General features: G+C 37.3%; 2 protein-coding genes across 2 annotated transcripts in view; one reads left to right on the forward strand and one right to left on the reverse strand.

Moving 5' to 3' along the window:
- Window positions 1-2060, forward strand: part of LOC122664344 (helicase-like transcription factor CHR28) — a 126586-nt gene extending 124526 nt beyond the window's left edge. Inside the window, exon 11 of the mRNA XM_043860120.1 lies at window positions 1639-2060. Within this exon, the coding sequence (XP_043716055.1) occupies window positions 1639-1743 (105 nt within the window). The 3' untranslated portion in view covers window positions 1744-2060. The remainder of the gene's footprint in view (window positions 1-1638) is intronic.
- Window positions 2061-14949: 12889 nt separating this feature from the next.
- On the reverse strand, window positions 14950-16496 carry LOC122665779 (protein ASPARTIC PROTEASE IN GUARD CELL 2). Its single transcript, XM_043861917.1, has one exon. It carries the CDS (start codon window positions 16494-16496, stop codon window positions 15009-15011), a length of 1488 nt encoding a protein of 495 aa, XP_043717852.1. The 3' UTR covers window positions 14950-15008.
- Window positions 16497-23749: the final 7253 nt, after the last annotated feature.

Here is a 23749-nt window from a genome sequence, read left to right on the forward strand (position 1 = left end):
ATTTTAAACCTTGATGGAGAGTAGGTGATGGATATTGTGGTAGAGAGAATGGATGGAGTTTGGAATGGTAATTTACAATGAAATAAGATGCTTATAGCTTGGGTACAGACGTATCTTGAGAGGAAGTTCTAGAAAAATGGTCTGAAGCTAATCCTCTATGAAGATACTTTGGATTATGATTCGTTTGTAGGGAAAGTTTACACCCTTTAGCCAAACAACCAATAGATTAACTAATGGTTCTTCAACAAAGATGTATCCTCTTTAAAGTTACATTTTCATGTAAACTTTGGATTCAATGCAGGCTCAATACATGGGTCCTGGATAGGATTTCTTGGCATTGAGGCTCAGTCTCTTAGATTCATTGCCATCCTCTGCATTGGGAAGTTTGAGTAGATTAAAAAATAATCTTCTTTAGTTGGGTGCATCAATCATCATGTTTTTAAATTTTTCAAGAATCAGTTTTGCTGGTGGGGAAAAAATCAATATCTTAGATTGCGTAAATTACACCTTCTGGGTCCCTTAAGTTTGAAAAAGCTATGATTGGGTCCCTCATGTTCAGGAAACTACAATCAAGGTCTACAATGGACAACATTTTAGAGATCGGAATCAGACTTAGGATCTTACTCCATCAACCCCAAGGTGAACCAGGCAATCAGCCAATCCACCCGATTCTGGCCGAATTTGGAAGTTACTTATAGCCAGTATCAGCAGTTGGTTGCTCCAGACCCGAAGTTGACTTGGTCAATCTAGGATATGATACCGAGTTTTAAAACCATGATAGCAGAAGACAAAGTTGGGAGAACTTAATGGGATTTTATGTGAAGCCCTTTATACATTTTAGAGCTCGGAATCAGACTTAGGATCTTACTCCATCAACCCCAAGGTGAACCAGGCAATCAGCCAATCCACCCGATTCTGGCCGAATTTTGAAGTTACTTAGCCATTATCAGGTAGTATCAGAAGATGGTTGCTCCAGACCCGAAGTTGACTCGGTCAATCTAGGATATGATCCCAAGTTTTAAAACCATGATAGCAGAAGACACAGTTGAGAGAACTTAATGGGATTTTATTTGAAGCCCTTTATACATGTAGGATCACGTTAAGCTCTCAGATGATGACCTTTTATTTTTGTTTGGGGGGTGGGGAGCCACAGGTCCTACGGGGTTTTGATGTTGAATGGACTCCTACCACAGTGGATGAAGTTGATGATTGGACAATGGCTAAGAAACCACTTCCTCTCTCTTCAATGGATCTGGACGACATAATCGGTGTTCACTTCGTAACAGCAATGGTGGTCCATCAAGGGCTTCCAAGTTCCCAGGTCAACAACTGAGCTATTGGGAAAAGAAACCTCCTGCTAGATGGACTTCAGTTTGGATTGGAACCACTTACCCAAGATATTCCACATGAATCCCCAAAATTGTGAGATTGGTATAGAAAATTTGATCTCTTGGCTGGGGTTTGGGCGGTTGCCAATTGTGTTTCTCTGAGTTAGGAACAACTGAATGACAGAACAAATTGTATAGTCATCTCTTAATAATATTTTGTCTTGAGGATATTCACATATTTTTACAATCTTCTTTGGCATTTGGATTTTTCCCACTAATATTGCTCATCTTCTGCCGCATTGATTTGCAGGAGGAAAAGAAAAAGATGGTTGCATCTGCTTTTGGAGAAGATCAAGCGGGTGGTTCAGCAACTCGGCTTACAGTGGAAGATTTGAGATATCTATTCATGGTCTGAAATAAAACTTGTCCTCTATGCTCAGAGTTGTCAGGTATTCCTTGTACACCATTTCTCAAGGAAAGACCAAGGAATCAAACCTGAATTTGAATGGTTGAGATGCAACAGGTTCAACTGAAGCTGTGCCTATGCCTCTTGCTGCTTGGCCGTCACTCAGGCCGGAGTGATGCATAACATATTATTTTAGTCTGACATAGCTAGCTGAGGCTTAAAAGCCAGTATTATTGTGCAGATGTAGTAAGACAAACATATTGTAAATATCTGAATATACATGCCCCATGCTTAAATGTATGGCATAACAATCAATGACGTTGACAGAAGTGTTTCCTGGAGGGATTTTTTGGATATTATATAAAATATAAACTATTAGTCTGTCCTCATTTATAATAATCAGAAACTATCCACCAAGAAGGTTCAGGCAAGAAATTAAACCATTTCTGTGGTCTAAAGTATAATTGTACCAAAAACTTGAAGTGACACAGGTGTGGGTTACATAACAGATCTAGCCCAGTTAGTAGGATGGGTCCAATCTTTTTGGACCCAATCAATATCAGATCGGGGAATAAACATTGGCATCCGATTAGCCCACCCTGACACAAGTATGGATAGATGCGTTTAACTTTCAAAAACTATATATAATGCCAAAGGAACTATATATGTTCATGTTTGCCGACTCTCCAACTTCCCAATATCGTTTTCATATTATTTGAAAAAAGAGGAAAGAAAGAACCACAGGAATAAGTCTGGAGCTTCTCTATGGGCACTGAAACCAATAAAGTACCATTTTGCAGGTCCATTTCTAAGCAATTTGTTAGACACTCAGGCTTGTACCCAAATATTAGTGGGGTACCAGCCTTTGGTACCACTGGGAACAGCTGGAGTGCTCGACTGGGATAGCATTTTCTAAGGGCAGTCATTTATCAGCTTAATTTAAAGTTAGGCTTTTACTGTTAAATAGGATATAACAATATATAAGTGTTCTGTTGCAATGACTAATAGATGTTGTAAGAGTAAAGAAGGATTATAGATGCAACATTCTTCCCTCTTATAATCAAGGTTTTCAAGGTGTCTTTGAGGCAACAAGGAAGGAAATATATATCAAGGTGCCCAGACCTGGAAGATGAAGGAAATATCCCTTAAATTTGGAAAACATACCTTAAATGTAGAAAATATACTAGGAATATGGTAAATATTCTTGGAGCGTCACTTTGGATTCCTTGGCCGCTCAGCTGCGTGTTGCCTAGATGCCATGGTGCCATGACAACTGTGTTTATCATATTCATGACTTATTGCACTTTGCACCCTTTAGAACTGATAGGGTTCGTTTGCATTTGTATTTAATATTTAATTGTCCCAGAACTACATTTTGGTGATAGTGCCTCCTGTAATAAAAAAGTTTCCAAATGTTTGCCATTCCTAACAGATAAATTGCTTTTACTTCAATGCATATTCCAAACCAGAAGTTCTGCTGTATCATGATCTTAGCTATAAGCTACTTTATAGACCCTTTGAATTGTTTGAAATTTTAGCTGGTTTACCCTAAGAAAAGTTAATTTATCTTTCCAAATGATCTGACTGTGCTGAATCTTGTTCCCGTAGGATCTCTAACACAAGGTCTTTGATAAAGAAAGTCACTTTACGGGTTTAATTGGAGTGATTCTATACTAAATAGTTTACATAGATTCATGCAGTAAATTCACCCCTCCCCAATTAAAACTAAAGAAAAAAAGGATTCTTGACCAACGCTCCAGATACTGCCATACTGGTACTAACTGAATTGTTGGATTTTTCTTACTTTTCTTCTTGAAGTGAAAGTTATGGAATGTCATATTATACATATAAAGATGCAGAGAGGCCGAGCAGTGTGATGTAAACTGAGACTTGAAGTTAGTCAATAATGAATTTCATGTGACATCTTCAGTTTTGAGTCAACATAGTGTTTAGTCGTCTATTTTCTTGGTTCTATTTGAGTTTCTGGAGCTGGACTTAGTTTAGAAATTAAAAATGACTCATTGCATTTTTAAGATAATATAAATATTAGAATTTCTAGGCAAAATATTAAGTTATACAGCTGTGGTGGAGTTCAATTTAGGAGGATACAAGATTTCATTATTTATATTTTTCAAGACCTTGTTTTGTTGTTTTTTTCTTTTCCTAGTCGGAATATGGTAGTTTAACTGTGGGGCTCAGATGAATAAATTGGTACACTAAATTTGATTCTTTAATCAGTTTAAAAGTTTCTCTTCTTGCTTATACAGCATTACCGTGGGCTTTAGTTGTAGCTGATTACTAAGTGGTTGTTCATTTTATAGTAAGTACTTTATGTCCTCATCTCTACTTCCTTTCTGCTGCAAGATCATAACAAGGACATTTGTTCTTGTTTCTGTGTTGGAAAGTTGTTAGTTGGATTTTCTGCAATTTACAAGCCATACAATTGGATTGTTCTTGGACCGTAATTGTTTCCATCTCTCATTTTCCTTAGCGTTATAACCATTGGCAGCAGTACCAACTATCTTAAAAACCAACTGTATACTAGATTCTTAATTCTTTGTTGATATTTTGGGGTTTCTTAGATATCTAAGAGTCCTAATATCTCACATTCAGGACAGGTTGACCTTCCTTTGGTAACTCTTCAAAGAGGGGTCTGTTTGCTGGAAATTTTGAATTCTGGAAGTGTGTATGAGTAGAGAAGTTGGACCTTCTATTGTTTCTTTTCTTATCTTGTATGGATCTCTTTACATTTGAATTTTATTACACTCCCCATCAGGTACCATAAAGAGAATTCTACTTATTGCAGTCCTCAAACCATCTTGAGCATGGATAGGTAAATTTTAGACTATGTCTACTGGACGTTGCTTGGTTATTTTAGAATTTATTTGTTGTATGAGGCCCATTTCCTGGTTGCTTTTCTATTTTGTCCCACATCATGTATTAATTTCGTGGAGTATACTTATTCTTGTGTTTGCCATCTCAGTGCAATGTAGTGTTATTATTTGCCTAAATTCAGTGCCACCACTATCCAGTTACATCTTTATTTAAGATAATTCATTTCATCAATACAAATCAATTCTGAGACAAGTCGAGAGGCTCTGCAATGAATTTTTTTATGGTGCCTGACAGGAGCTTTTTACTTAACTTTTCAAATCATTCATATTTTCTAATCAGTCGGCATTTCTTACTTAGTATAACCTTTTAATTTGTTCCATATTTAGCATAGTTATGAAGAAAAACAAGAAATGATTGACATCGGTATAACATACTTTTTTTTGTCACTTAATTTGTCATAAAATTCTAGGTGTTTGGTACAACTTTGCATCTCTTTCCAAAATAGCTGGACCAATTTCACATTAGGAAATGAATATAAAAAAATAATATATTGGGTTTTTAATGGTAATAAGCATTCTACATTAACCTCTGGTTTAATGGGAATTTCTAAACTGTTGAAGCTGGTTAGTTGTATAATATATACTCATCCATTACTGGTCACAATTGAAACTGAGATATCATTGTATATCCTTTTATATCTTAGAATGTCCTTGAATGTCTATGTGTTGGCTGTAAGGGGTCAATTTAATGAAATTCATGATTGTAAAAAAAAAAACATGTGTTCCTCAATCTCATGTGATTGTTTAGCGTTTACATTTCTCAGTTATAATTACTTTTTCCCCCTTTATTGTATATGATATTTTATAATGAATAGAAAAGGATAACAATATAGCAGAACATGAAGGAATGGTTTCACAGTCTTCTCCCCCAGCTTATTGTACTTATTTCTCTTTTATAAAATTTTCCCCTTAAGAAAAAAGGATCATTCTTATCTCTGTTCTTCTTTTTGGGCACCATGTGGGGCGTCTGTTTTTATTTTATTTAGGAAAATTTGTAGCAAAATAAAATTTATCATTTTCTTTATAGTTTCTCGAGTTTTTTTTTTCCTGAAATTTTGTTTGATAATTTTTTGTTGAGGAATGTTCCAAATTAACAAAATTTCTCTTCATTGTATAATATAAACAACATATTTTTATTGATATTCTTAGTGTGACTATTGAAGTTTTTATTTTTCGGAGGGGGGTGTGGTAGTAGAAAGTTAACCATACCAAAGAATCCATATTTACACATAACACAATCTCAATATCATAGGCTCATAGCACATTACACCTCCCGGGGGGGAGGCGATGTGGTGATCCATGTCCTAACATGTTTAGTGGATGAAGCATAGGAAGTAGGCACATGCATTGCTTCATTTATTGATCTATCACAGTACTGTTTAAGTTAGACATAAAAGATAACTCCATGAAAACATCTAAGAGGATGCAAAATAATTCCCTTGCCCAGCTTCCATAAGTTCTGTCCAAGAGCCATTGAACCACTTTGAGTATATCCAGTTTAATGATCAATTATAGGATGCCATCCAGCAAACCAGTCCTTCCAAGTTAAATAAAGGGCAAATTTTTTGCGCAGACCAAATAGGAAAGCCTTCCTAGGTGTTCTACCTTATTTGCCACATGATAAGGAGATGCACCAATTCATACAGTTGGATAAATAGGGGTTGTTTTGACCTGCTGTGTATCTGTTTTTAGTCCCAAACCTCCCTGTATTTTCAGTCATCTATTTGTTTTCAGATGCTTTTAAAGTGTTTCAAGTTATTATGGATTTTCAGAGCTTTATTTTGCCATATGAACTCTGGGCTGAAACTTGAAATATAATCAGGGGAAAGCCTTCATATGTGGATTATGCAGGAAAACAATGCCCTACAGAAGATCACAAAAATGAGAGATTAGATTCAATTCCAATGAAATGTCATTCTTGTGATTTTTTAAGAGCTGGGTTCCAACCGGTCAGTTGGGGCCCAAATTTTATGGATAAGTTATCGTTGTTCATCATTTTCCATTGGTCAAAACTTCTGACTAAGTTGATATTATCATATGTTATGCAGGTTTAAAAGAACTTTGAAAAATCTATAAAGACAGGTAGTTCACTGTGAAATTAAAAACTTAATAGGAAGCATTGAAAAATCAAGGGAGAAAGCTCATATCTGGTGTGGAGGACGGGGAGGGGAAGAATATAAGGCTTATGGCAGTGGATCACAGAACACTTCATAAACAATCTACCGAGGCATCTCGCTACAAAATTTGGTCAAGATCCGTGATGATCCTATTCACAGGAATCTGAGTTTCATCAAGTGAGCTATATATCCTAGACAACCAATCTGCAGGCCTATTAGCCTCTCTGCACACAATGGAGAATGAAATAAAAATGAACAATCCTCTGAAGCTTGATGATCTTATGAAGATGCCAACAGCTCTCCAAAAGGGACCTTGAGAGCTCCATTGAAACATTGAATAGCCAAATGATGGGAGTAGATCTTGACTTTACTTTAATGGTACGTTCAGCTGCCACTTCAAGAGCTATTCTAATACTTTCTAGTTCCACCCTTTTTCCCCATTCTTCACCCCTCCATATCTTGCCCCATCATCGGTGTTTAAAGTTTAAACCCTCCACTGGAAGGTTCCCAATGGATATCGGATTACCCTATACCTTCTCTTGGAGCCCTTGTAACGGGAATCTTGGATTATCGTTACGTACTAGCTCTACGAGCCACAAGTGTTCGAGGACTTTTTAAAAATTCTACAGTTCCACTCTGCCCAAATATACACAAAGAGTGTTTCAAATTCTGGTGGGATCAACAACACCCTGTAAGAGCTTTCACAGCCAATTCTACAGATGGTCTTCCACGCCAATGAAGTGCTGAAGCGACCTAAGTGTTGGGAGTCCAATAACTAAAATAAAACTGTAGAATCTGCACTGCACTTCTCATGGCAAATTGCACATATGATCTTTGGCAATTTGAATTTTGAACTTATTGGCATGGATGTTGGTGGTGGCGAATGGCGATGATGACTCAAAATTTCCATCATGAATCGTTTCTAGTAGGCATTAGGGTATTCGAACAAAAACCAAAACTAGGGTTTAGGGTTATCTCTTTGTACCACAAGCACAATATTTCTAAAATGATATAGTAATTAAACAAGCGTCTCTTTTGCAAAAGAGCGAGTTCCCACTTTTGGAGACAGTGTAGGAGGAAGAGTGGGAGAGAGGGAGGTTACTATATGCATACTTGACCCTACCCAAGCTCTCTATTTTTAGAATGGGAACCTTAATCTGTTAAAGGAGTCAGATGTCAAGTGATAGGATCCTATTGGGTGACAAAAGTCAAAATTCAATGTACGTAAATATTATTAATTATCTAAAATTTCATTTCATGTAGTTATGTAATTATTTAGCAATAAGTAAACCCATAAATAATAATAACAAAAACTCTATTAAACTGATAGAAATAATTATGTTAAAATGCTTCCACTTAACAATATCACATAACGGGTTTATAGGTATGGAATATGGACACTGTCAAAAATCCTAGCCCATCCAAATAGCTACATCAAAGAATCTCTACCACTGATTGGACATAAAAATTTTGGAAAACTTTTTCAAATATAATTATAAAATAATTATATTTTACATTTATAAACTTACCAAACTGCCACCAAGATCGGAATTTAGATCAATCATATTCATATAATTTTCCTAGGATATTCAATTTGTTCAAGAAATGGAATCTTTATTGAATATCTCTTCCATTCACAAATGACATTGTCAATCCAACACATCAATATATAGCAAGTGTAGGCATTAACCATTGTAACACTAAAGCACACAAGGTACAACAACAACACTAAGGATCTCTTAAGTATCACAAAGAATCTTGTTACTTATAACACACTACAAGAAAACTTTGATTTAATAGTAGTACCTAAGGGTGTAAAACAGTCCAGTTCGGTTTAAACTGGTTAATTAAACGGTTTCAATTTTGAAACCATAATCAAACCATTTATTAAACGGTTTCATGGTTTCGGTTTAAATGGTGTGGTTCGATTTCGGTAAATGGTTTTTGTTTGATTTTGGCACATTTATGTACATCTAAGAGTATTAAACAATTTATTTTGTTAACAATCTGGTTCGGTTTAAACCGCTCAATTAAATAGCCTCGATTTTAAAATCATAATCGAACAATTTATTAAATGATTTCACAATTTCGGTTTAAACCGTTTGGTTCAGTTTTTCCCTGCCGAAAATCTGTCGCAAATTGTGTTGCACTAATAAATTTTGGCAGTATTACCTATCATGCTTTTATGCAGATTTAGTGGCAGTAATTTTACCACCACTAAATAATATAAATTTAGTGGTGGTAATTACTACTACTAAATGTTCTTATTTTATTATTAAACCCAACAAGGTTAGAGACATAACTGCCGCTAAATGTATTTATTTTAACCCCTCCACTTCGCCTCCAACCCTAACCTTGCACCTTGTTGTCTACCATTTCCCTCCCTAGCCCCACCCCCACTGCAACTCCCCTACTCACCCCCATCCCTCCCCTGCTCCCTAAAACTCCCACCCCCTTCACCGTCGCCCCATCCCCTACCGCACCCTCCCTGCCAGCTTGCCCCCAACCCCTCTTCGTCTCCCCCTCCACCCCTCTGTCCCTCCCCTAGACCTTCACTGCAACCCTCCCCTGATTCAACCCCCTTCTACTACCCCCTTCCTATCCCAACCCGACCATTGCAAGCACCCTCCCCTACCCCCCACCCCACCTCTGCTAAAAGTGAAACTCCCCCTTCCTCCCCTCTGCAACCATTACACATACCACCAAAAGGGAGATATGCCTGCAAAAGAAATGAGCAACTTGGCGGGCTTAATCCTCCTTTTGATGGTGAAGGCAATAGTGGGTGAGAAGAAGAAGGAGATCAAAATAAAGATGGAAGGTGAATAGAGAGTGGGATTTTGGAAATTGAAGATAGAGAATCAGGGCCTGCATGATAACTCTTCTGTTTCTCTATTCCTCTGTTTTTGTGTTCTTGGAAACACAAAAATAAGAGAACTCTGTTTATTAACATCAGTTCATCTTTTTGTCCTTGGGAATGAATCGAAACAAAAAAGTTGCTGAGAAATAGAAAAAAAGTAGTTCCAATTTGAAGCTTCTTTGTCTCAGAAATAAAAAGAAGAAATAAGGGGGGAATTGTTCTTTAATGAGCAGATGCTTAATTTGATGGGCAAAATAGTAATTTCATGTTTAAAATAAAACACCACCTCCAATGCAACTTCAACCACCAACACCACCATTGACGCCACCGCTACCTCCTCCACCACCACCACCACCACTACCTCCACCGCCACCACCTCCACTACCACCACATCCACCTCTACCAAATTTTTGTGTATGCATTTTTTAAATTTTACAAAATGTATAGAAATAGAAATGATTGTGCAGAACAAACGCGTTTTTGTTTCTTTTTTGACCAAGAAATAGAAATTATTATGCGTTACCAAATGTGTTTTTTGCCCAGAAATTTGGCCCAATAACAGAAATACAAAAAATCATTTCTAGAATAGAATCATGGTCTAGAAACAGAAGTGTTATCATGCAGACCCTTAGTGACGGTATTATTGTGTGATTGTGATATTGAATTGAGGTTTTGTTTTTGTTCTTTCTGGATGCCACCCGAAACTTGGTTTGCATCATTCATTTCTTCGGTTCTTTCTCGTTGACAGCTTGTCGTTGCCTTCTTCCTCTTCTCAATTAACCCACACTCTCTTTCTGCAGTGAGAACTCTTTAAAATGTTTTACCACAACAGCCGAAAACCAGTGTCTATGAAAATTCAATCAACGGTACAGATTAATCTTTTACAAAATCTATGGCTATAATCAAAAGTAAGTGAGACTTGGTTGGCAGTTTGTATGTTCTGCCACCACCCACCCTTATTTATTTCTATCAAAAAAAGATATGTTTGTTTTATTTAATAATAAAAAATATTTTATTAGACGCGGTAAAATATTTCCGCTTCCAAAGAGTGACATTTAATGGTGGTACTTTTTTTACAATTACCGAAGATTCACATTTACCAATGGTAAAATAAAACTATTGTTGTTGGTCACCTATTTACCAGTAGTAAAATTAGAAGCGATGCCTAAGATAACCCATTTACTGACAGTACGATAAAATAAAATCACTGCAAAAGCCCTCATTTATCGGCAGTAAAGTAAAACCACGATGGCTGATTTTGTGTCTGTTTCTATTTTTTTGGTTTCAAGGACTATGAATGTAATTGCAGATGTTTTGTCAAGGAAGACCTTATCTATCATGTGTGATAGATTGATCGATTACCATTCCGTAGTTTAATGATCTTTGTTTATTTGAAGCCACTCATTGTACACATGATTCTCATCAGTAAGTCTACTTTATACACAAAAAAAAAAAAAAAAAAAAAAAAACCCCCATAGTGGAATACGTATCGCGCATGGTCATTTAATTGCGCTAAAAATATATTGCCGTTAAAATTCATTGTTAGAAGTGAAATAAAAAAATCACTGCGGAATTCGTAACTATTGGGTATTTAGTACTGATGAAAAAAAAATACTATTTATAAATGTGGCTTTTAGCAACAACAATTTTACTGCGGCAAAAAAAACATAGTACAAGCGGGTGTAAATGAATAGCCGAAATCCGTTTTCGAATCTGTGTCCGTATCTGTTTAGCACTATCCGAATCCGTCCGAATACTAAACGGATGCGGATATGGATATGCTATAGCTATTCAAAAAGCTATATTTATATGTAAACGGATAAAATATTCGATCCGTATCCATGTCCGTATCCGTTTAGCACTATCCGAATCCGTCTGAAAGCTAATCGGATGCGGATGCAGATATAGCACTATCCAAGCCGAATCCAATCCGTTTACATCCCTAGTTGTCATTGAGTCTTTATCTTATAGTGACAACTAACAATAGTCCATACAAGATTCTCACACAATCTTGTTTAACAGAGACAATATAAATACTCATTCCTATATTCTTAAATTATATTTCAAATATGTACAATATGACAATCATATAAATAGAATGCTCAAATTCTATCTTAATTGCAAATACTTTAAATTATATAACCTTTTGACAACATATTGTATAAAAAATTATGATACAAATCAAATTAATTTAATTTAATCACTTTAAATTCGATTTGATGGACTCATATATTCAACAATCTAAGTCTTGAGGGCACCACCAAAGTTGATGTTCAGTAGCTTCGATGCCAATCAGAGGATCATGCTGTGATCTACCAACTGCTCCTATTATGTTATTTAAGTAACGGTTTTATTCCTACAATTCTCATCACCTCATGTCATGATAACCCTCGACTTTGGCGGGAAGCCAGTGAGAGAGAGAGAGAGAGAGAATTTGTAAAAAAGGCTGAGAGAATGGACCTCAGTGGGCCGACCAGAATGACCTTCACTTTTTAGAGTTTGTCATTCAGGTCCACTACAAGACAAGGACACCCAGCTCTGCACCACAGCTCAAAACTGTCCTTCAAATTTATTTTTCATTAATTATTTTTTGGTAAAGTACTATTATCACATGAGTATTATTTTTACAAATCTCATAAGGCATGGAGAGGTGATGTATCCAATTCTTCCCATGCCCATTGAAAAGTGAGGACATGACCTAGATAAGTAATGTACCTTAATTTTTTCAATGGGAAATAGAATGCTAACTGATCGTATGGTTCTTGCACCTAGATATAAGATTGTACGAAAGTATTGCTCAGTCCCCAGTGAATTAAAAATTCATATTCATATAAATGTTCATGTACGCACTCTTATTGGTCCCCGCACTTTGCATGTAAGTAGCATATCTAGTAAGGGGATTGCCTGATTATAGCCAGTTCCAGGGATCAAATTAATCTCTCCTTCACTTCAATCGTTTATCTTCCCTAATAAAACCATATAAAAAAAGCAAGTCTTTCTATTCCTTTCTGTTTTTATTTATAGTTAAGGGATTGCCTAAATGATACTTGTATAAGTGTAGAGAAAAAGAACGATGTTTGGACGTGTGGTTTTTGCGTCAGGGACAGGAGTGCATGAAATCACTATCCAACCCCCAATGAACTCAAAAATCTCATCCAAAAAGATACCCATGTGTGCACTTTCATTGGGCCCCGTGTTGGTGCAGTGGCTACACAAACAAGCAGTGATCTCTTGTCCATAACTGTATTTAGAATATAAGGAAAATGTTGTCTAAACCTTTGGAGTAGGATACAATGAGATCTCTAGCATTTCTCTGTGTATCTCTCTCCTCCTCATATGAAATGATCTTGTTGCCCTCCCATGTTCGATACTGTTTTGCAGCGTCTCATTGATTGGCTCTCCTATGTTGTTTGCTTAGAGAACCCTCTCTTTTATTTTTAGAAATAAGATAAGTGACGGTCATTTACAAGAATTGTCATTGTTCATATGTCTTTCGAATACACATATAAAATGACAAATCTTACCCTCATTAAAAGGAAAAAATCTACTAAATTAAAATGGCAAGATTATAAGTTTAAAAATTATTTGACATCTCAAGTGGTGTCAACAAGAAAAATCCTTTTAAATACTTCTTTCAATTTTACAATGAAAGTAACATAGCCCAAGTGGGCAATGGCCTAATGGGTATAATGGAAACCTGCTAAGTGCCTAATGGGGCCCATTCTAGTTAGATTGGGTCAGCCTAGTATGAGATAAGTTAAAGGGCTTGATTTAATACGTTCCATCAGCTTCGGAGTTTTTGATGTATCGGTCAAGTACATAACATTTGGTATCAGAGCTAGACACCACGTCAGAGGTTCGAGTCACGAAAAAGACTGCCTAGGAGAGAGCTACCTAGAGTAGAGTGAAAGCCGTCAAGAAAAGAGCTAATTACCGCCAGACAAAAATCCTGGAGCAGAGTGGAGCCACTTGAAAAGGACTACCTACCGCCAGAGTGAAAGCTGCTTAGAGTGAGAGTCACCGAGGACAACGGCTACGAAAACGTGACGGTTTGTTAAGTGCTTAATGGGGTCCACTCTAGTGTATGAACGCTAGATTGGATCAGCCTAGTATGAAATAAGTTAAAAAACTTGATTTAACGCGTTCCATTAGTTTCAGAGCTTTTGACGTATCGATCAAATAACTAACATAACTTCACTTATAGAAGGTGAAATAGCATATTTGATTGTGAGAAAGTTGAAGGTAGTAGAGAATGGAAAACGAGAGGTTAACAAAAGAAAGTAATCTTTACATTCTCTCTCATGTTATGTCAGTACAGCCAATAATGGCTGTCTGAGGCAATTAACAAGCATTGTTAAAGCATTGTTAGGGGGTTTGGGTGTTCAAATGCAAAAGAAAATTGAATGTATATCCCAAGATATCCAAATTCCCACTACTTTACTTTTATTGATTCTTCTCCACTTCTCCAATTTCACCAAACTTCAGCTTTTGTGCAGCTTTCAGGATCTACTTAAAATAACCTAGTAGAACTGAACTGTGAGACAAATTAATAGTACCCACCACACACAGAAAAACCCATCTCATGAATCTAGGGGATAGGTCACAACCAATCAATTCTTCCTGACACTTTAAATCTCAGCTGGCAAAAGCACTAAACTCCTCAATCTTTAAAAGATAAAGTTAAAATACCTTTGCAAAAGTCATTGCTTGAATGAATACCAGCTTGGGTAACAGTAAAAGCACTCCAAAACTCCAAACTGATTGCTTCACATGTCCACCATGGTGGTGGCTCCCTTGTGAGAGAGAGATGGTGGTGCATGTTTGGGGTATAGAGGATGGAGAATGGCTTTCCACAAGAAGGAAAAGCAACAAATGGAAAGAAAAGAGCAATTTATTATTCTCCCCAAAGGTCCATAATTTCAACTAGCTAGACAGGGTGGTAAAGTGATCTCTTGGATGCTTTCAATTTATGTTTAAACACTCAAAGCAGTGAGAGCTCTTCTTCCCAAGTTAAACACCTTTTTTTCATATTTTCTTGTGAGCACTATTGACTGCTTCTGCTTTCCCTTTATGAACCTCTGACCCTCACTTCTCTTTCTATTGTTTAATCCTCTCTTCCTATCACACTTGTTGACACCATAATCACTCTCTCTCTCTCTCTCTCTCTCTCTCTCTCTCACTCTCTCTTAAGTGCACGTGAATATTCATTAATCTCATAAGCTTTTCATTGAGAAAAGGCATAGCTTTAGTCTAATGCACTAATTAGGTCAATGGATACACACTATTAATAGTTTAATGCATCCATTAATCTCATTTTAATTACTACCACTACTATATATTACTACTCCAATTAGATTCCCAAAATTCACTAACAATTGAAACTTTACAAGATAATATATAGCTTTATTAGCAAGTGTTGGGCCCAAATCCCACAAACCCATTTGATCCATCAAAGGATATTTGGATCCCCTCCTGCTGAATGTTCCCTATTATAGAAAGGCTAGTAGAAGAAGGTGCAAAAGCAAAACAGAATGTACCAGCTTCATCCACCGGTATCAGAAAATTCATTGCCGGAAGTGTTAGTATCGGTCCACCGCCGCCACCGCCACTGCCGGAGAAGTAAAATGACACGGTTGGAACCCGGACGGTCGCAAACCCAGAAAGATCGTAACACGTGTCAAAAATCGATACACGGGAGGCCCGGGGCAGACCTGACGTGGCTGATATGAAGGAGTCACGTAAGGCCATATATGCCGGTGTTGGAAACCTGGTCACAGCTGTGCCGGTGTCCATCACAACACCTCCATCACCTAATGCTGATAGCCGTAAAACATCTTCGGAGATTGGAACCCGAATACCGCCTACACCTAGACCCGAAAGGCCCACATAGTAAAGGCTTGGGGCCCGTGGGTTTCGTTGTAATGGGACCCATGCAGCACCCACGGGCATGGCTCCACGTCCGAACTCCAATGACCCGGATCCATATGATCCCATTCCACGGCTAACTAAACAGTAACCGAAAGCACCGCCGGTCTGACCACCAAGCTGTCCGACAAGCGACATCGAACCACAACCGAGACCCAATAGACCCGCAGCCCCTACGAACATGCCCCGATTCATGTGCCCACACCCGATGGCAACATTTCGGACCTCAGTGCTTCCAAAAGTCAGTGTTTCAAGAGCAAGGGTCCCCTTAGTGTAAGATCCATCACCATATGAGACTTCATACCGGCAGTGCCCGGCATGGCAGCCGGCGTTCTCGAGGTGGTCGCAGACGCTGGAGCTGCAAGCGACGCCTAAGAACGAAGCGGATTCAGCCGGGTCAAACACCGGGTCGGCCTGATGGTAACATTGATTACAAGGTTGACATTGAACCCATACTATATCACTCCCCGAATCAATCACCATGTATTGGTCCGTAGGAGGACTTCCAACACCTATCCGTACAAAATATTCACCACTCCCTTGATCCATACCCGAAACAACATCCGACCCGAAATCCTCCACCTCATAACTAGCACCACCACCATGAGCGGCGGAAAGCCGGCGAGTAAGACTAGCAACCCTTACTGCATCTCTCTTCAAACGTTCTTCCAGACGACGGCGGTGATCGGAGAAGTTGCTTGAAGAGAGTAGTACGTCTCTATGGACTAACTCTAGCTTCCATTTCTTCTCGGATTTGCCGCTGATTTCTGAAGATTCTTGATAAGATGTAGTTTTTGCCGGCCGGATTTTTGTGCCAGCGATGGCTGCTCTGACATTGAGGAGTTGAAAACAAGGGCTAGGTTTAGTAGAAGCAGCATAGATGGTGGTGGTGGTGGTGGTGGTGAAAACTGCACCACCTAGAAGGTGTAGCACCACCACCACTAAGAGTGGAAGTTTAAGGGGAGACATGGTTTCTAATTTGTGTTTTTTGGTTCTTGCAAACACTTGAATGGTTGGGGGAACTGACGAATTTATTTGTGTTGGGTTTGACACTGGTGGGGGAGGGGAAGGGGTAGGGTGGAATTATTGAGTGATGGATTTTGTTTGTTTATTTTTGTTTGAGACTGATTGAGAGAAAATTGGTTGTGTTTATTTTCCTTTTCTTTCTTTCTCTCTGTTTTTTTTGGGGGAAAGTTTTTATAGCCGGCTGTGCAACATGTATGTGAAACGGTGGAGTATCAAGGCATTAATTAATGGGTGGGGATTTATGACTTTTCCAACTCTTTGTGAGAGCAGACACGGTTATACAAGCTTACACGACCGTGTATGAAAATATTTCATTTTTTTTAAAAAAAAAAAAAAATTAAAATTTTCTCTTCTCTTTGTTTTGCTAACTTGGTCAAGACAAAAACTCACACTATAACTTGATTAGCTTATTGAGTTGAGATATTCTTCCAAAGATGCAGAGAAAGTATTAATAAAGATAATGTATAAAATACAGAATCAGTGTAGCCTTTTCCATTCAAACCTTGTAAAAGCACTGTTTTCAAGTTTTTTAAATGTATTTAGGAGTAGTACTTCCATGAGGTTTGAAATAGTGGGAAAGTAATCTTCTTTTCTTTCTTTTAATGCAAACCAAAAGATTCATCTTTTTGAGGAAGGAGGAGTACTTGGCATAGCTTTACATAAATAATGCATAAACTTGTTAGTGTAAGTTCCCCTCTATCTAGGACCATCCTAGGGTTCGTAAATCCCTATAGGGTTTTAGTATGGTTTTAAAATGCCCTCCTGATACCCTCCCTCGTGTCTTTTGCCACCCAACAGTGAATGAAATCTCATTCACCATGGGTGGAGGAAAACTCGGTCCTTATTATTTTTGATAGATATTTAAATATAATTATGCATTGCATGTTTGTGTATGTTGGTATGGTATTTCTATGTGTATAATATGTATGGTTCTTGTGTGGGTTATCATTTTGTGATAAAGAAAATGATCATTAGTTCTATGTATGGTATTTGTTTGTGTATAATTCTTGACATTTGATGTGAGCTAGCATTTTGTGGTAAAGAAAATGGTCAGTAGTTCTCTCTCCCTCTCTCTCTTATTGTCTCTTCTTTGTTTTATTCCTAAAAGTTCTTTAAGCCAGGGTAAAAACGACATTATCAAAAGTTATCATTGTTTTACATATTTTTTAATATACATGTGAAATGATAGGATTTACCCTCATTTGATAAAAATATATATATATTAAAAAAACCAAAAAAAAAAAAAAAAAATTACAAATTATTTTTTCACGTTCAGGGTGTCTCAAGGTGTCAATAAGAAAATCTAGCTCATATATTTGTTCCACCAACCAATCAGGGGAAAACATTTATTGAAAAATTAACGTCCTTGTCATGTCCCTTCTATTATGAAGCATAGATAAATAAATAATGGGAAAGGTTCTCTAGGCCATCAGGCAGGCAGGGTATACTATCTCTTGCCTCCTCACATGAAATGACCTTGTAGCCCTCCTATGTACAATACTGTTTTGTTGCACCTTTTCTTCTTTCTCTAGCTCTCTCCTCCTTAAATGAAATTAATTATCCCACTACCCTTGTACGAAACTGCTTTGCTACACACCTCATTGGTGCGTTCCTCTATGCCACATTGCCACTTTTCTCAAGATCCCCCCCTACTCATAAGAATTACAATCCTTTTCCTTATTTTTTTCTTGGGGGTGGGGGAGGGGTAGAGGGAGGGTGGGGAGAAGACGTTTAAAAATATTTCAATCCAATATATTGCTCAAATTGAAGGATGGTCTTGAATTAGTATTTCATAGGTATCCCTTCACAGACCATTAATGTTGTGACATGGGTCTTTGAAATGGCTATTTTGTTAAGGATCAAAGAGAGAGTTTTTATCTTATAATCTTCATTTTATGAATATATGAAACACTCTATATAACTTAAGGGAAAAAGATCTGTGTCCAGGAGTGTGGCCTACGCCAAGACTCCCATGAGTTTATCTCTCTCCTTCCATGTGAAAGATACCTCTATCCCCTTATTTTAAGGAGAGAGATGAGAGAGATAGCACTCCTGACAAAACTTTCAACTTAATAAGCCAAAAGATACGCCAAGTATTCTTCATTTGTCTTTTTATATACTCTCTATCTCACATCTATTAAATGAGTGATGGGTTTCTACCAAACTTGGCTTGTTCAAAAGGTACCTTTGGAATGCATAATCCAAATTTTATAGTAAAACTTTTGAATTGGGCCTTCTAACTCAAGCCCATCCTTAACTGTTAGAGAGATTAATATAGGAGAAGATTCTCTTAACAAGCGGCATAGGGAGCCCATGCACCAATGAGGAGTGACAAAACAGTTTCGTACTTAGAGGCATACGGAGAGGGTTTATTTCATGTTAAGAGAGAGAGAGAGAGCTCATAGAACCTTTTCCCTATATGGTAAATTAGGTAGGAAAGTATCCTTTTTGTGATATGTTAATATATAATTGGGCAAGAGATCTCTACTTGGTCGCATGATCTCTATTCAAGTGTCTGGGGCCTCTAGGTCAATGGATGAGCACATTTGGGTATCTACCCAAGGTGCAGAAGTGTCAATTCACTGTGCCCTATGAAAGGGCATAGAAAAAACCACCAAGTAGAGATCTTTTTCTCATTAAAATATTTGTATGAAATGTTTAGCATAGAGTTTTCCTCCTCCAATAGAGGATGGTTCACCTATCATCCTAAGGTTCACAAATCCCTCATAGGGTCTTAGTATGTTCCAAAAGACTCTCCCAGTAGCCATTCATGCCCTCCTACCCCTCGATATCGTGGATGGAGAAAAACTCAATCCAAATTTTTGTATACTAAAATTTAATAAATTATAAATGTAAAAAACATTAAAAGATAAAAATTTCACAAAAATAAAAAATAAAAAATGACAAAAAAAACAAAAAAGTCCACAAAAGATGCAGTTGGATTGCATTGTTAAATCATGAGGACCCACTCGACCCGTTGTTGAGTCCAGTACTTTTTCAGTAGTCTTGCTTGGTCAAGGTTTAATTTGCAGCTCTTCATTTGTAGTAGTTGGTGGAAAAAAAGAGACATAACACGTGATGGGTGACATATGTGATGTGGAACACAAGTATCATGCAAAATCATTACTGTGTCCCCAAACATTGACACGCCAACATTCACCCCGGCCCATATCATCATCACCCACTTCAAGTGGGTGACCATTCACTCATGATCAAGAATAACACCCAATCACCGTCCCTCAAAAAAGGTCAAAACAGAGAGAGAGAGAGAGAGAGAGCGAGTGTCTGGCGTTGTAATTCGAGGGGAACTCATCTTTAAAAAGGAAAATAATTCTCTGTAGTACCCTAATCTGGTAGTGCACTATAGTACGGATCCAGATCTTCTATGGCTTAGCTGTCCGGATGGTCTGAACAGTGCAGATATAAGGCGGTGAGCAATGATCGCCTTACCCCACTCGGGTAAGGTGCTCGGGCAGGGGGTAAGGCGGACATTGCATAGCACCTTGTGTCTGCACCGAGAGCTCAGGCCGCTATGGGCAGTCAGGCCGTAGAAGATCTGAATTGCTATAATACAGGCTTGAGAGCTCAACAAGTGGAAAATGCATCATTCAACAGTACCGAGCTCGAGAAGAAAGAAAAGAAAAAAGAAAACTGTTTTGCATTGAGCTTACACCGTTGGATGAAGTTTCTTCCATGTGTCGAGCTCTCAAGCCGCATTGTAGTGCACCGTAAATGTCCACACTGCGGAGGATTTTTATCCTCTTTAAAAACTAGTTATTAAGGTGAGTGTGTCCAAATACCGATAAGCCTTCACATTGAATTATGAGAAGCTGTTTTCTGTCTAGGAGTGTGGCGGCCTATGCCAGTACTCCCATATTTTTATCTCTCTCTTTCGTAAAATAAGGGGGCAGAATGGGAGTGCTAGCATAGACAACATTCTCGAATAGAGTTTTTTTTTTTTCCCTTCAATTATTGATACTAATGTGGGATTCGTGTGAAATCCAATACCTCAAACTTGTTATATTATACATTGTCCCATATAGTCATCCGTATTCATGTTTTTAATTGAAAGCCTAATTCATATTCACAATCTGTTTCTATAACTTTTTGAACTCTAATGCCTCTTAATTTTGTTTATTGATCTTAAAAAGTTTTGTATGATACATTGTCCAATGCCTTTCTATAAATATATAGATGTGCCTAGATTATAAGTTAGGTTGAGAGAGAAAAAGAGAGAGAGAGCTAGAGAACTCCTCATTTCTCTTTGTATACATCAGCAAACATTAAAACTGATAGAATGTTAAGTATTTTATGTGGGTGGGTAATCTTAGAAAGGTATATGTTTCTTTTGTTTAATGTTGTATCAAAAACCCATGCTCATTAAATAATTAAAATGCTACCTTTTCCTCTTAATGAGTGGAAGAGCTAGTTATAAAGTGAGAGATTTCCATATCTGATTTTATAAACTTCATATTGGCGGCTCTCTTCTTTTAGTAGAAGGCTCCTTGAGGTTATAACCTAACTCAGATTAGACTCAGAGACAACACATACACCTTTAGAACATTTAGTGCTTAATTATAAATAAAGTAAACTTTAGGTGGAATATTAACTATGGTCTACAAATTGTACAAAGTGTGTGAAATCCCACTGATTCAACAAAACCTTTTACCAACTTCTGATCAACTAAATGAATCCTGTTTAATTTTCAAGCCAATGAACCTTATTTTTATGCTTCCATTTTCTTGTTGTTGGGACGAAAATGGAACCACAAGAAAAAAATCAAGCAAACAATCACACACAATACAAAGAGTTTAATCAACTTGGTTCGGCGTAAATACTTACATCCGATAGAACCTGAGATTTTTAACTAATCTAGAAAAAAAGTCTCTATACTACTTTTCAGATATCTTCTTTGTTTGTATCTAGGGTTTTCCACATAGAGACAATATATAAGAAATCCAAAAAACCCTTATCCCACACAATTACAATTCTACTCTCGTACATGTAGTGAACCCAAAACCCAACCCAATTACAAATATAGGCTCAATAATAATTATGTGAACCTGCAGAATATAAGACGCACCTAACTCCAATAATTTTAACATTGTCTTTCTGAATCTTCAAAACAATTGTGAAAATAGATCCTCATTAAAGCATTTAGTGAGTGGGTATCTAAGAAATCTTCTAATATTTTTTGCTAGTAAGATTTAATACTCACAAAGCATGTTTAGATTCATGCATCTATTTTGAGTGACTAATCTTTAGCATATCTCTAATAATCCCAATTCATGTCGCCAAGAATTGCACAAGAATTTAGAACAAAAAAAAATATCTGATGATATGTGGGGAACTTAAGATATGGGTAACTTAAATAAATTAAATTAGGGTTAAGTATTTTTCAAATAAATATTGATGAGTGCATATAAAAACGACAAGGCCAACCAAAGGTCATGGATTAGAAAAATGTGAAAGAAAAAAAAATAGTGGAAGTACCACCAGAAGTCATGAGTTCCAAATAATTGAAGCATTATGAGCACATAAAGTTGTACTTAATTAAATAATGGCTCAGGAAAAAAGAACAATAACAATAACTAACTACAATTATACAAAAGTGCAAGACATACGTCTCACGTTAGAAGGATAGGACCAACCATTATTGATTAATGGAGGTTTTAGGGATTATTGTTTAGGCCAAAAGGAGCCACTCCCACCACATCACAGTGATGTGGTCAATTTCAACCACTTTGATCTAGATATATTTTCTTCTAAAGCTAAGAAAGAAATTTTTTCCATAGATAAATTCTTCCACAGTTATTCTCTCTCTCTCTCTCTCTCTCTCTCATAATGCATGTATAATTGAATACCCACGAGCTTATGCTTATTGCATCAATCCATACATTTGGCTAGGGTTGTCAATTAGCAAAGATAGTGCAGTTTCGAGCTAGATTTGCGGCATCATTCATGCCAATCATAGGATTCTAGCCTAAAAAAGGGCCTACGCAAAGCTAGAGCAGATTCAACTGTTTTCATAATTTATTTTATTAAAAAGACATACCCAATGCAAGAAGGTCCTACCACTGTGGGGTCTGGGACTCTGGGGAGGTTCATAATGTACACAGCCTTATCTCGACTACGAGGATGTGAGGAGGGTCATAATATATGCAATCTTATCCAGGCTTGAATCCGCAACCACTAGGTCACAATGGAGAAAATTTACCCTTGCACCGAGGTCCATCCTATTCATTTATCTTATTAATAAGGGAAAATCTTATTTATCTAAAGTTGGTGAAAAAGTAATTGTAACCGGAACTATTTTTGCCCTTTTAATAATAACACACATCTTTTTTCAATAAAGTGTAACCACACGTGCATTCAAAAAACGTGCAAGATAATGACAGTTCTTGAGAATGATGTAATAATAAATTATGGAAAAAAAAAAGCCACCCCGATCGCGCAACGCATGCCGCCTTGCGCCCAGACACAAGGGTGCACGTAATAACCACCACACCCCCTGAAAAGATGGAAATGACCAAGGGTGTGGCTGTCATTTCACGCACCCTGTGTTTTATTATTTAAAAAATATTTTTTATCACTAAATTAAATAACTTTGAAAATAAGACAAGGTGCAGTCAAAATGAGGTTAGTTCATTTCATGTCACCACTTTGGTGAAAAGTCACTGGTGACACTAGCTTATATATTGTCTTAAGAATTGAAAATGATGGTCGATTTATTAACATCAGGAGTGATCCAAAGCTCCCTAATTTAGAAGACTTAAAAATTCCTAACGACTAGTCTACTAGTCCACATATATATATATATTGGGTGTTCAATAGGTAAAAACAGTTAATTCTAACTGATGGTCAGACTGTAACTAAATAGTGGAATGAGAATTTGATTAGGTCCATCTTCCCAACTCAAATAGGCAACCACATACTTCAAATACAACTACCACAAAAGAAGTCCAGAAGATTAGTTGGCTGTGTCCTAAAACAAGGGAGGGTACCCTATTCATAACCGAAGCAGTTGTGGCCTACTTGGACTACAACCACACACTCTTCCACCTCATATGCCAATAAGTATTATCCACACCATTTTAGGGTCCGGAGCTCAACTGCAAGTTGTGGAAATCCTTATGTGAACTGCAACCAAACCAAAACCCCCCCCCCCCCTCCCTTTCCCAAAAAAAATAAAAAAA

This window comes from Telopea speciosissima, chromosome 6 (genome assembly GCF_018873765.1).
Source record: "Telopea speciosissima isolate NSW1024214 ecotype Mountain lineage chromosome 6, Tspe_v1, whole genome shotgun sequence".
In the NCBI taxonomy this organism is placed as follows: Eukaryota; Viridiplantae; Streptophyta; class Magnoliopsida; order Proteales; family Proteaceae; genus Telopea; species Telopea speciosissima.

What these genes read in the sequence shown, in the direction of transcription:
- LOC122665779 (XM_043861917.1), bottom strand. Translation starts at nt 16,496, where the DNA reads ATGTCTCCCCTTAAACTTCCACTCTTAGTGGTGGTGGTGCTACACCTT.